Source organism: Loxodonta africana, chromosome 10 (genome assembly GCF_030014295.1).
Source record: "Loxodonta africana isolate mLoxAfr1 chromosome 10, mLoxAfr1.hap2, whole genome shotgun sequence".
NCBI classification, from domain to species: Eukaryota; Metazoa; Chordata; class Mammalia; order Proboscidea; family Elephantidae; genus Loxodonta; species Loxodonta africana.
The window spans coordinates 89,236,428-89,250,267 of NC_087351.1; the positions used below are offsets into that span (position 1 = coordinate 89,236,428).

A 13,840-nucleotide genomic window follows, 5' to 3' on the forward strand; every position below is an offset into this window, starting at 1 on the left:
CCATTCCAGCTCATGGTGATCCCGTGTGTATCAGTAGAACTGTGCTCTGTAGGGTTTTCAATGGCTAATTTTACAGAACTGGATCATCAGGACTTTCTTCTAAGGCATCTCTTGGGTGGACTCGAACCTCCAGTTTTTCAGTCAGCAGTCTACGGCAGCACAGTTCTACTCTGACACACATGGGATCGTCATGAGTCAGAGCTGATGCAACAGCAACTGGAGAAAAAAAGTACAACTTACCCCTTCCTCTGGGAGTCACAAATGCTCCTTTTATAAGTGACGCTGTGGCACTTCCCATATTCCACATTGTCTCCTTCAAGTACAGTCTCAGAGGTGATACTGATGGGTGATAGGGCATGTGCATTTTTTTTTTCCCCTGTCCCCTCCTGCCTTCTAGTCCTTGCCCCTGGGCTGGTGTGCCCCTTTAGTCTTGTTTTGTTTTACGGGCCTGTCTAATCTTGGCTAAAGGGTGAACCTCAGGAGTGACTTCATTACTGAGCTAAAAGGGTGTCCAGGGGCCATACTCTTGGGGTTTCTCCCGTCTCTCTCAGGCCAGTAAGTCTGGTCTTTTTTTGTGAGTTAAAATTTTGTTCTACGTTTTTCTCCAGCTCTGTCCAGGACCCTCGACTGTGATCCCCGTCAGAGCAGTCAGTGGTGGTAGCCGGGCGCCATCCAGTTGTACTGGACTCAGTCTGGTGGAGGCCATGGTAGTTGTGGTCCATTAGTCCAGGGCATGCACATTTTAATGAGAAAATACCTGTGACCAGATATTTGCCAAACAGATTCTACCAATTTACTTGTCACCTGCAATATGAGTATTTTTACATCTTTGCCAGTGTTGGAGATCATCTAACACTTTTGTGTTTAAATTAATAACTGAGAAAAATAGTACCTCACTATTTTACTTTGCCTGATCATTGGGCAATCTTTGTCTCAATGTCATGGACTTCTGTGAACTCTGAGACTCGGTTCTTTGGGATGCAGGGGTTGCTAAAATGACTCCCCCTCCTTACAGCCCTCAATGTAGGGCTCCAGGTGCTGGATCTGAGCTGGAATCACATCCGTACGCGGGGAGCTGTGGCCCTGTGCAACGGTCTCCGGGTAAGACGCCCTTTGGGAGTGAAGTTTTGAGCCCTGGTGAGGATGCCCAGGGCACCCCCATCCTCGTCATCCTGACTCTGCTCCTCATGGTCACCCTTGACGAGGGCATACTAAGCTCTTATCAATTGCTTTTCATGTTGTTGCTCTCTCTTCCACGATTCCTGGATACACTTTATAGTTTAGTATAAATCCTACCCAAGTAAATTCACCCTGTGCGGCTGGGGAGGCATCTTTGGGGGCACCTCAAGAGGGCAGTTTGATTAGGGGGTAGGGAATGACCAACACACAAAGGAGTCCCTGTACTTGGGACTCTGAGCCCAATTGGGAGGGATCTGGAAAGATCTGGCCCACGTGCCTCTCCCAGGGACCACTGAGAGCCCAGTCAGGACGCAGGCAGGGGATAGAATCGGGGCCAGCGTGGGTGGAGGAGCCACATGCAACTCTGATGCTCGTACTGTTCTCCCCTCTCTCTGGAGGCTAATGTGACCCTGAAGACACTGGACCTCTCCATGAATGGATTTGGCAACGACGGGGCTCAGGCCATAGGGGAGGTCCTCAAACTCAACACCTCCCTGGCCTACCTAGATCTCAACAGCAATGACATTACCAATGATGGAGCTGCCAAGATCAGCAGAGGACTGGAGTCCAATGAAAGCCTCAAAGTTCTGAAAGTACAGTCTTTACCTAAGCTGGGAACAGGCCATTGAGTGTGCACGTGTGTGTGTGTGTGTGTGTGTGTGTGTGTGTGCGTGCGCGCGGTGGAGTGGAGACAGCAGGGTGATGGGGCTGGATATTGCAGACAGAATCCTCAGGAAAACCTATCTCGTCCTTTCTATACGCCTATATTCTTGACTCTTTGCTGTAAACTCTATGTCACCCTCGTCTGTCACCTGGTGCCCTGCTGTCATCTCCTAACCCGTCTTCCTTCCTTACATCTGGGCCACCTCCAGGGTCTTCTCCCTGCAGCCAGAGCATGCTTTGTGACCACAAAGCTGACCCCCCGCACCTCCCACCCCACGTTCCAGCTTAAACCTTCCCATGGCTTCCTGTTGCTCAAGTCCAATTCTCTGACCCCTGCATGCCTCTCTAGCCTCAGTTGACCCCATGCTCTCTGCTCTCCACACAAGGCCTCACTGGTCTTTCATCTCCTTCTTCCTACCAGGGGTCTTTGTCACGCTGCTTCCTCAGCCTGAGTGCTTTCTGTCCCTTCATTCCCTCCACTAGCTTTAATTACCTCTCTGCTTCGGAGCACGGCCCAAGCTGCTATTCCTCGGGAACCCTGTGGAATCCTCAGTCTAGGCTGTCTGCTATCAAGAACCACGCTCACTTCCTTCACACAGAACTGACTGCACCTGCTAATGACACTCTCATTTGAGTGACTATTTGGTTCCTGTCTGAAACCTCCATAGTGTGAAAGCTTCATAAGAACAAAGATTGTGTTTGGTTTTGCCCGTTATTATACCACTGGCACTAGCATAGTGCTTTACGTATAAAAGATGCTCCAAAACCAAACCCGTTGCCATCAAGTCACTTCCGCCTCATAGAGACCCTATAGGACAGAGTAGAACTGACCCACAGGGTTTCCAAGGAGCTGGTAGTGGATTCAAACTGCTGACCTTTTGGTCAGCAGCCAGGCTCTTAACCAGCGTGCCACCAGGTCTCCATGAATATTTATTAAATGAATGTATGAATGCCTATTTCATTGTAAATTAATTTGCTTACAGATGCCAATTGATAATATGAAAGCTTCTGAGCAGTGGGAAAACAGGTGAAGGATGAGGTTTTCTGTTAAAAGTTCCCCTTTCTGGGGCTCCTACCATGAGCCAAGTGATTTGCCTCATTACTCATTGCCCAAACCTACAAAGTGGGCTCTATTAGCTCCATTTGTCCGATGAGAAAACTGAGGCTCTGTGACTTGCTCAGGTTACACCTGGCTTTCCACTGCAACTCCTTCTCCTTCGTGGCGGGGGTGTTACATGTGGACCACAGACAAGGGGTTCCTGGTGGAAGAAGAATGGGAGTTAGGAATCAGTGAAGATGAGCCAGCCATCAGAGAGGATGGCCACCTCAGAGCTGGCAAGGTGACAGGAGGAAATCAGATTCGGGCTGGTGCACAGAGCATGCACAGACCAGGAGAGCTGGGAGAGCCCCAGCCTGGGTAGAGTGGGGCCAGGTGTAACTCAGAGAAGAGAGACTGACATTTTTTTCTTGCTTGCCTGTCTCTCCCACTCAGATGTAAGCTACCTAAGGGCAGGACCTTGTCATGACTGCTTGTGTCCCTCAGTGCTTAACCCAGTGGTGGGCACATGACAGGCCCCCATTAATGTTTGTTGGATAAAAGAATGAGCAGTGAGATAGACAGGTGGCTGGGTGGACAGATGGATAGATGGATGAATGGATGGGTGGACAGATGAATGAATGAACAGATGGATGAGGAGATAAGTGCTTACAGAGAAGTCCGGGAGGAAGACAAAGATTATGGTTTGGTGGGAAAAAATAAAGCCACGACCTCAGCCAGCCTCTCCTGGCCCCATCTCAGCCTCCTCCTGTCTTATCCCTCCTCCCACAGCTTTTCCTGAACCCTCTGACAATGGAGGGGGCTGTTTTACTTATCACATCCATCAAGAGGAACCCCAAATCCAAGATGGAAGAGCTAGACATTTCTGTAAGTAATTAAATGGCAGTGGCTCACATCAGAGAGCGAGGCAGCTACCATGCCACTCTATGTCTGCCGTGCCAGCACCTCTACCCCCCACAGGCCCTCCCACACATGCTCCCTGAGAAAGTCACTCCTTTTGGTACAACTGTGCCTTCTCCAGGGGTCCATTCAGAGGGAGTAGCCATTTAGTTAATGACAGTGTGAAATAATTTATTACATCCTGGGATCCCAACACATGAATACCTTCTGAGAGTGGGCATGAGAAGAAAAATAAGGAGACACCAACTCGGAAGGCAGGAGAACCCCAAAACAGATTTCATTTACAGTCAGCTTTGCTGATGGGTGGTCCTGGATCTCACAATTGTTCCAGAATCACAAAATTTTAGAATATGGGTATTAAAGAATATACATTCTTGTATTTTCATTTCATGACTTGGTCTGTTGTACTCAGAGTAGTATTTGATGGTGAAAATGACTTAATGAAGGTGGAAAGCCCAAGGAGGTGACTTCAGACTCCTGCCAGATACTCTTGGCACAATGAACCTGACTAACCTTAGAAGTGGTAGCTTGTATAACAATCATACCCTGTGCTTATCTACAATTTTTATACATTTCCCACGAAAGTCATTTTTTTATATGTCATCTCATTTGATCCTACTCTGAGAGGCAGGTCAAGTACTTTTCCTCATTTTTCCATTTCACATATGAGTAACCTGAAACAGAGAGGTTCGGTCATTTGACTAGGACCACACAGCAAGTGAGAAACACAACAAGGAGTAAACCCAGGGCTTCTACCTCGTACTGTAGGGTACTGGAGTTCTATAAAGGTATGGTGTTAAAGCCTTTCTACGTGTTTTTACATACACGAATATGATGTTTTGTTAATACGATTTTAGTGCCTTGCAATCTCAGTGATATTCTGAATACTTAAATTCAAGCTCCTTAGAACTGAACGGTGAGTAAAATTTGAATTTATATTTGCCACAGATTATAAAACATTACAAAAAGGACTTGCTTTTCTTTTTACCTTGTCCTCTGACCTCCTCCTCCTCGCCCCCACTCATGGGTCTTTCTCCTCTGAGACACTCTCCCCACCCTACTCCTACAGCTCTGACTTTGCGCCCAGGATGCTACCTGGCCCCCACTCCACCCTGCCTCGGACAGGGGTCCAGATTTTGGTGGCATTTGTTTCTTTCCCTGCAGTGCAGGCTGGAAGGCACAGACCCAGGCACTGCCTTGGTGTGTTTGGGGAAGCTTTAGAAATGTTGCTGTTTCGGCACTAGATGGCACATAGAGCCATGAGCTGTGATCACATGCCACATAACAAGCCTACCAGAAGAAAGAGGTCTCAACTACCCTTTCCTTCCCTTTTGTCAACTCTGCTGCCATAACTCTAAACGGTGTGGGAATTCCTCCATTGTAGATGCTTCTAGAACTCTCTCTAGAGTGTCTACGAAGGGGGTAGTTCTTCAACCCGTAAGTCTAGGTTTAATTTTTTGAAAAGCCAAAAGCTACCCAGAACCACATCAGAGAAATGAAGCGAGTTGATCGAGTTGGTTGAGCCAAGTTGGGCTGAACTCTTTCTTTCACAGGGCATGTTTTCTCCTGTGGCCTATAAGCCAGCTCTGAGGGCACTTCCAAAAGAGAGTTCCCAATTCATCTTGAACCATGACGGGATTGTTGGAATAAAGGGTCTTCTTCCCAGGGCACCTGCTCAGAAGAAAAACACTCACGTAGATATGGACGTTTCAGAATATTTGTTTAAAGACCAGTTGCAACTCCATAGTTGTAACGTATCTGTCACATATAGACACTTATGGTCACCGTCTGGAAGCAGAGCTGAGCTGACAGTGTGTTACAAGCCACCAGCACTTGATTAAAACATCTGATCAAAATCATGAAAGAAACTGACAAGGCAAATCAGAAGCTCTGAAAAACCTAGAAGCAGCACAGCAGGACGAACAAGAAAGGACGACACACTCTGACTTTGGCTTGGGTGGAAGGGGGTGCCCGCTGGCCTAGGCAGGACAATGGCACAAAGGCAAGGCCCACCCCCCGTGACGGGTCCCCTCTCCCCTCTCCCCTCTCCCCCAGAATGTGCTGGTGTCTGAGCAGTTCGTGAAAATTCTGGATGGGGTATGTGCCCTTCACCCCCAGCTGGACGTGATCTACAAGTCAGTGCAAGGCCTCTCCAGCAAGAAAAACATCCTCTTGTGCACGAACCCCATGAAACTGATCCAGGTGAGCTTCGGCCTTCCTCTCAGACCCCTCGGGGAAAGCTGACCTTTAGCGCCAAATCTGCCACCCAGAGTGCCCCCTCCCCAAAGTATCTGTACTATCCTCTCTGCCAAGAAACATAGCAGTTCCCTGGACTGCAGACATAGAATGTTCCCTGCGGATTCCAGACTTCATCACAGTGCTTCTCCACTCCCAGAGGAAGGGAAAAGCTGAGAGCTGTTGGAAGCGGGAGGGTCTGGAACAGGATGGAGTCTACTACCCAGGTTCCTCCACTTGCTAAATGTATGACCAACCGAGGGCAAGTCACTGAAGCACTCTGTACTTCAGTTTCTTCACCTGTAAAAAGGGGATCACAGTAGCATCCACCATAATAGGGTTGCTGTGAAAATTACATTAGGTAATGTATGCAAAGTGCTTAGAACCATGCCTGGTATATAATTTTTGTTATGTGTTAGGTGCTGTCAAGTAGATTCTGGCTCATAGCAACTCAATGTGACAGAGTAGAACTGCCCCATTGGGTTTCCTAGGCTGTACTCTTTACAGAAGCAGATCGCCAGTCTTTCCCCAGTGGAGCCACAAGGTGGGTTCAAACCACCAACCTTTCAGTTGGCAGCCAAGTGCTTAACCATTGCACTACCAGGGCTCATAATAAGCACCCAATAAACTCCGAATCTTCCAACAGCTGGTGAGGATGCTTAGACACCCCTGTGGTGGTTTCAGTTAAAGAGGGACTCTCAAGTCCTTTATCTCTTGAGGTAACCTGGACTGGCTAGAGTCTTTTGTTAGATTGTCTCTGGGAAGCACAGGAGGAAGACGTAACAGTGGAAATAAAAAACCAGAGCATACTAGAGCTGAAAGGGCTGTCAGAGCCCATCTAATGTGATCACCTCGCAGAGCAGCTCCCAAACCCAGGTCTGGTGTTCTCCACCACTGGCCTCTCTCCACGCGGTGGCAGTGAGGAGCCCCCCATGGTTGCAGACCAGGGACAGGGATGCTGCTGTGCAAATGCAGATTCTGCGGTGCCTGAGCCCCTCGGTCTGCTCCCTGGCCCTGACTGGTCTGCTCTGTGCCTCAGATTGCAGGACCAAAGAGAGGCGTTCTAGCATATTGTGTCTAAGTTCTAAAAGGCAGAGGGGTATCAAGTATTTTTACAGGTAAGATAACCTCAGCTGGGACCAAGGGGAAACTTGGTTTGCAAAACACCCGAAATAGGTTGTCAAGATGGCTGCTGCTTCTGCCATAAACAGGAAGCTGCACAACCACAAATTACCCACCCTTGCAGCTTCCCACAACTGTCTCACGTGTACGTCTCACACACTGCTTGACCGGACCCATCCTACTCCAAACCCCAGCAGCAAGAGGACTTGGAAAGTGTCCATTTTTAGCTTTCCAGCCTCTGCTGTGAGGAACTGGAGTAGGGTTGAGGGCTCACCCACAGTGTCCACCATGGCACTCAGTACAGCTTGTAGAACTCAGCCAAATGAGGTTCACTTTGGATATGTTGGATGGAGGTGCCAGTGTGGTGTCAGCATGAACTGTCCAACAGCTGCTGAAAGAGAACTGGACATGTAGGCTTGGGGCTCATCCCAGAAGGGCGAGAGTCAGTATGCTCCAGGAAGGCAGGGGTGGGGAACAAGAGCAGAGGACTAGGGAATGACCCCTGAGGATTCCATGTGAGTAGGGCATCTGCAAGGAGCCCTACTCAAGGTGGGGCAATAGTTAAGTGCTCAGCTGCTGACCAAAAGGTCAACAGTTGAACCCATCAGAGGTTCCAAGGGAGAAAAGACCTGGTGATCTCCCATAAAGATTAGCCCAGGAAACCCTGTGGAGCAGTTCTACTCTGTTATATAGGGTCACTATGAGTCAGAATCAACTGGATAGCACACAACAACAACAATAAGGTTATCTACAGGAGTATATATCAGTACAGCAGAGCCTTGCCTGAGGTCTTTTGAGAGTGGGAAGAGAAACAAGAAGACACTAAAAAAGGACTCCAAAAGAATATTTTAGGTATTCACGATGTACTAATACAGTATAGATAACTTTTATAAATCAGTATTGCAAAAGAAAGATGGTTCAGATAAATAGATAAAAGAATACACAACCAGATGTAAGCTCTGAGTGATGGGATTGGATTTAAGGGTTATTCTTCTTTTTCTACTAATCTAAAATCATCCTACAATTAATAGGTAATATCTTTAAATGGGAAACCTTTGTGGCATAGTGGTTAAGAGCTACAGCTGCTAACCAAAAGGTCAGCAGTTTGAATCCTCCAGGTGCTCCTTGGAAACTCTCTGGGGGCAGTTGTACTCTGTCCTATAGGGTCGCTAGGAGTCGGAATCAACTCAATGGCAGTGGTCCATCTTTAAATGAAAAAAAATGAAATATTATATCTTAAACATCCTAACAAGGTATGTCTCCATATAAGCACTTGTGTGAGAACTATGAGAATTTCATGAATTCTTTGCATCTGTCCAACCTATCACAAGGTATGATAAGTACATGGTTGTGATTTGGTCTTTTGATCTCTAAGCTCATAAGAGCTCACCCACCATCAGTGTAGCATCTTCAAAACTAAATATGATATGTAAATATGACCACCAGTCTTTATTCCCTTAATCCTGTAGGACCTTCACAGCATTGACTTCAATGCTCCCACCTTTAGAATGGCATGGAGACTTTGCTCAGTGGCAGGTGGGGGCAACTCAAAACTGGGCAAGCACACAAGAACTATCATGACATGCAATGCTGCTGTGCCTCGGCCCATGCAGGGCTCTTGATATTAAACAACTGCTAAGATATCTTATTAAAAAAAAAATTTTTTTTTTTTTTTTTATAAGATATGGGAGACTCAAGCCTTCTTACCATCTCCTCAGCCTTTCTATGTCTGGGAGCTCGGGTTACCCTTTCGCAGCTGGTGAGGGGTTGTTAGAGTGGTTATAAGGTCACGTGTTTACTCCTGGTGTTTCCTACTTCTCGCAGAGCTATGTGGAACAGCAAAAGATCACAGCCTTGGACTTCTTCAAGAGTTTGAGCCCTCGTGGAATGATGAAGATGCCTGTAGGGGAGTTTCGGAAAGCGATGTTACAGGTGTGTTGACCCCCGATGCTGTGCGTGCATGAGTGTGTTTGTGTGTGTGTGAGAGAGAGAAAGTGCTTCATAGGGCCTCCTGGGATTGGCTGTGAGCAGCTCACCTCATTTATCTGGGCCAGGAGGGAAACCTCAGACCTCCCTCAACACCCCTGCTGAGAGTCATCCTCTGAGCCAAGATGCTACCTGAAGATACATATTCTTCTTCTTGTAGCTCTTTCTCCCCATTGTGTTTGGTTACTGGGCAGATAAGAAAGGGAGTGAGACCACATCCCAAACACCCAATATTTCAACCTTTGGCCATTGTGCCAGAAACCCCATGTTCCTCAACCCAGGTGATGAGGTGCTGAAGGCCCCCTGAGATACAGACTTAAGGAGGGCCCTCAGAGCAGCCCTAGAAGTGAGCTGGGCCCTGCAATAACAGGACTCACGAAGGGAAGGTCCAACTGGGTCCCAGACTAAGACAGATGGCCATTCAGTACCCAGGCCCGTGGTGAAGAGGGCCAGCCAGAACTAGAGAATAGGAAAAGAGAATGAATTTCACCATGCTACAAAGGACAGTTCCTGTCCACCCCAGGGCCACCTACTTCACTGACCTCTGGTCTCCTTCACCCTTATTGCTCCTCAGAGAAGAGAGACCCTCTGGAGTCTGGGCAATGACCCCTAGGCCGGGCTTCTTCCTATCCCTCCATACTGTGGGTTCAGTCTCCTCTGAGCCCTCAGCTGTCATCCATGGTCCTAAGAAGAGGGAGGCATTGTGTGTGTGTGCACGTGTGTGTATCTATGTACGTGTGTGTGTGAGAGTGGGAGAGAGAGATGGAGGTCTGGTAAAGAGCTGCTGAGCAGAGGGCTCCATTAACTTCACATGTTCCACCCCCCTCCTCAGCAAAGCAAGGTACCTGTGAACCGGTACCAAATCAGGGAGCTGATAAAGAAGCTGGATGAGAAGAAGACAGGCATGGTGGACTTCAGGTCAGCCCAAACCCATTGGCTGCCCCTACCCAATTCCCAGCTCACGAAGGCCTGGTCTCTCTATAAGGGGCCCTGACTGTGTTGGCCTGAGCTTCTTATTAGGGCCTCCCCTACCCTGCAGCAAGTGGCTGCCTTTCTCCTGGTTCCCAAGTCCGGCCCACTCTTTACTGTCCTTCTCATCTTCAGTCCACTCATTTAGCTTAGTGAGCCTCAACCGTGTGCTGGCTGTTGGGGCCACAGGGCAGAAGCAGCCACAGCGCACTGCTCACACCCAATAGGAGGTAGGACCAGGAAGCAGATTGCTGGGCCACAGGATGGAGGGAGCAGTAATGGGGACTGCGTACAATCATAGCCCAAAGAGGAGCTACCACTTGGGTAGAAGGTGGTGATGTTTCAGCTGAGTCTGGCGGGATAGACAGACACAGACAAGACGGGTGATTGCCCAGGCAGAGGGCAGCAAGGACACAGTAGTGAGAGTGGGCTGGCTTGGTGCCCCGGGGGAACCACAGGCCATTCTGCTCCCCTGCAGCTTGGGGAGTGAGGTGGGCTATGAATTACACTGAATTCCTCGATGAGATGGAAAAGGCCACAATAACAGCAATCATAACAACCAGCACCCGCTGTGCCCTCACCATGTGCCAAGTATTCTGCTCCTCACTCAACAGGCACTGGGACCTGATTCCCACAATGTCCAATGATAGCACTGTGATCAACCCCACTTTGTAAACGATGATGCTAAGCTTTAGTATCTGGGCCTCACATCTGGAAAAGGGCAGCACTGGCCTTTGACCCAGGTTTGAGTGGCCCCACAGCCCGCGTTCACAACCACTGAGCTAGACCTCCTCACTACCACCAGCTGCCTGCCACCCAAACACGGTCTGGAGTTTGGGGCTTCCACTGGGTCCCTGTGGCTTAGGAACTCTACTAGAAAGAGGTCCCTACGGGGTCCTGCTGCACAACCCCTTCCCCTGATATCTTTTTCCTTTGCCTTATTGAGTGTCTTTCATGTGGCCCAGGTGCAAACTCTGCCCTGCTATTAGTTGCAGTGTGACTGTGGGCGGGCTCTCAATCTTCGAGCCTTAATTCCCTGTCTTTAACATATGGATGATAACCACAGCGCTCCAGAGGGTTATTGAAGGGCTATATGGGGAAACACATGTAAAGTGACTGGCATTTGGTGCTGTCTCTCAGGGGTGGCACTGCCATCCAGACAAGGGGGTGTCAGAGGAGGGCTCAGGTCTTGCACCCCTCCAAGACTGGCCCTCACTCTTGTGCTGCTCAGATGCCTCAGTCCTCTACCTCCTGGCTGCCCTCCCTAAAATGGTGCCTCTTAACCCTTGGGGAGCTGGGGGCAAGTGCCCGAGGCAGAGGTCAAGAGGCCAGATTCCAAGTGCAGCTCCTGCTGGAGGGGCACCAACTCTCCAGGTTTGCCAGTGAGGCCATGTGATCATCAAAGGCAGAAGCGGGACCGGGGCCCCTGAGTCGCAGTCCCAGGTGGGACGCTCTCGTGGCACCTCAAATTGCCCCTCGGATCATACACTGCTGCTTTGTTAGTTCCGACTGAGAAGCAGACATATCATTTGTATTTTTGCATCAATCTTTTTGTTGTTGTTGTTAGCAATAGCATCTACTCGTAAAAATGCTAAACCCACAGAAGTACAGCAAGGAGAAACTGAAGGTTCTCTTTATCTCCCCCCACAGTTCACACTCCCTCCTCAAAGTGCTCACGTGAGTAATTTCAGGTGCACATTTCCATACTTTTTCCCATGTAATCAAATGTGTGCACGTGTGCATTGGTGAAGGACAGAGAAGGAGAGAGAGATGCAGAGAGAAAATGATTAAAAACAGGGGCTCTAGGGCAGACCATCTAAATTTCAACCCAGGCTCCACGACTGTAGAACCTTGGGCAAGTTACCCAATCTCCCAGTGTCTCAGTTTCCTCATCTGTATCATGGGGCTAGTAACAGAATCTGTGTCACACAATTTTTTTTTTTTTTTTTTTTTAGGATTAAATGAGTTAATGCCTAGAAGGCATTTAGAACACTACCCGGCATGCAGTAGGCTCACAATACACATGTGTTTTTATTATAGATGATTATACATACACAAACACACACACGTAGAGTTTCTTCTTTACCAGAAGTGAAATCTTGTTACCACGTTCTTCTGTAACTTGTTTTCCTTTAACAGTATGTCTTGGAGATCTTTCCCTGCTAAAACACTCAGATCCGTCTCAGTATTTTACACAGCTGCATGGGTGTTCCATAGTACAGCCGTCTCGCACTTCAATCTCACTGTTATGGACATATATGCTACTTCTAGTTTTTTTGCCTTCTACAAATAAAACATCCTTACACATATAAGCATTTGCACACATGCGACTGTTTTTCTCAAACAGGCTCAGGGGAATAGACCTGGCACAACTGAGGTACTATAATATAAACTTAAATTTAAATTTTTTTTTAATTTAAAATTGTCTCCAAGAACAACTGGCTCCTTTGCCATGAGACTGGAGAAGATTCCTGATCAAAAGGGGGAAAAATGTAGGACAATTTCAAATTCTCATAGATTTCTAGAGCCATGGGGGCTGGATGAATCCCTAAATGGTGGCCCCAAGATAACCTTTAAAACTTAAGCCAAAAATATCCCCAGAAGTCTTCTTAAAACCAAACAATATAGAAACCTAATTTGCTGTGTAAACTTTCACCTAAAACACAATAACATTTAAAAACGATTAGTTTAGCTAAACTAGTTAAAAAATGTCTGCCTTGAGCATTTTGCTCCGTTAAGGACTGCATGCATCAAAGTGACGGCAGCAATTGGAAAGATTAGATTGGAACCCTAGGGAGCAGTGAATGTATGTTAATGGGAGGAACAACTCAGCAAATGAGGGTGAGAAGGGTTGCCCAGGTGGAACAATGTAATGTCACTGAATTGTACACGTAGAAATGGTTGAACAACACCAACAAAATTTTTAAAAAGATTTAAATAGAAATAAAACTATAAAAATTGCTAGAAGAAAAAAGAATTTAATTGCCCTCCAAAAAGACCAACCAGTTTTCTTTCACTCTTGCCACAATGTAACCAGCGCCCTCCCCCAGCCCCATGCCAACACTGAACGTGACCCATGTTCCACTTGCTGCCAGAATGATAAAAATTATAAAAGGTCTCCTTTGAATTTGAACCTGCCTTAACGTTCTCGTCAAGCAGGCTGGAGGCCGGACTGGTGTTCATATCTATTCCCTTACCTTTCAAAACAGTTCCTTGAAAGCACCATAGCAACAGGTCTGCTCTGAAAAGAAGTAATGGCGCGAGAGAAGTCCTGGCAAGTCGGATGGTAGCAGCGAAAAGGCTCAGAGACAGCGAAACCTCGGTGAACACACGCCAAGGCGAGGGCTGTGAGCGAGCGAATAAAGTCTGGCTTTGTTCTCCGCTCCCTGGGCTGCTGCTGCTGTGCCCTTTCACCGCGGGTGCACGCTCGGATGCTAGCGGCCACCAGGGGGCGCACCCTTCCAGCCTTGCGGAGAGCCGCACGGACAAACAGGGGATGCAGGGGGGGTGCTAGGCGGCAGGGCAAGAGCTGAGGGATGAGAAGGTCAGTGGACAACAGCAGTTGCCATAGTGATTGTAAACCGGGTCAAGGGGAGAGATTTCAAAGATTCAGACAGCAGAGGGAGCAGATCCTGTGGAAACGACAGGAGACTTCAGAGACAAATGTCAAGGGTAACAGGGAGAAAGTGCCTAGCCATGGCCCCAGGGCTAAATGACCACGTGCCCTTG

General features: G+C 48.1%; 2 protein-coding genes across 3 annotated transcripts in view; one reads left to right on the plus strand and one right to left on the minus strand.

Moving 5' to 3' along the window:
* Positions 1 to 10,240, plus strand: part of LRRC74A (leucine rich repeat containing 74A) — a 40,106-nt gene extending 29,866 nt beyond the window's left edge. Inside the window, exons 7-12 of the mRNA XM_064292785.1 lie at positions 1,016 to 1,101; positions 1,578 to 1,772; positions 3,671 to 3,766; positions 5,855 to 6,001; positions 8,981 to 9,088; positions 9,975 to 10,240. Of these exons, the coding sequence (XP_064148855.1) occupies positions 1,016 to 1,101; positions 1,578 to 1,772; positions 3,671 to 3,766; positions 5,855 to 6,001; positions 8,981 to 9,088; positions 9,975 to 10,136 (794 nt within the window). The 3' untranslated portion in view covers positions 10,137 to 10,240. The remainder of the gene's footprint in view (positions 1 to 1,015; positions 1,102 to 1,577; positions 1,773 to 3,670; positions 3,767 to 5,854; positions 6,002 to 8,980; positions 9,089 to 9,974) is intronic.
* Positions 1 to 13,495, minus strand: part of ANGEL1 (angel homolog 1) — a 111,161-nt gene extending 97,666 nt beyond the window's left edge. The window contains exon 1 of one of the 2 annotated variants that reach the window (XM_023546408.2): positions 13,309 to 13,494. The gene's annotated coding sequence lies outside the window, so the exon portion shown is untranslated. Of the gene's footprint in view, positions 1 to 13,308 lie in introns of both variants that reach the window. The other variant, XM_064292787.1, reaches the window with a different exon arrangement.
* Between the last annotated feature and the right edge of the window lie 345 nt (positions 13,496 to 13,840).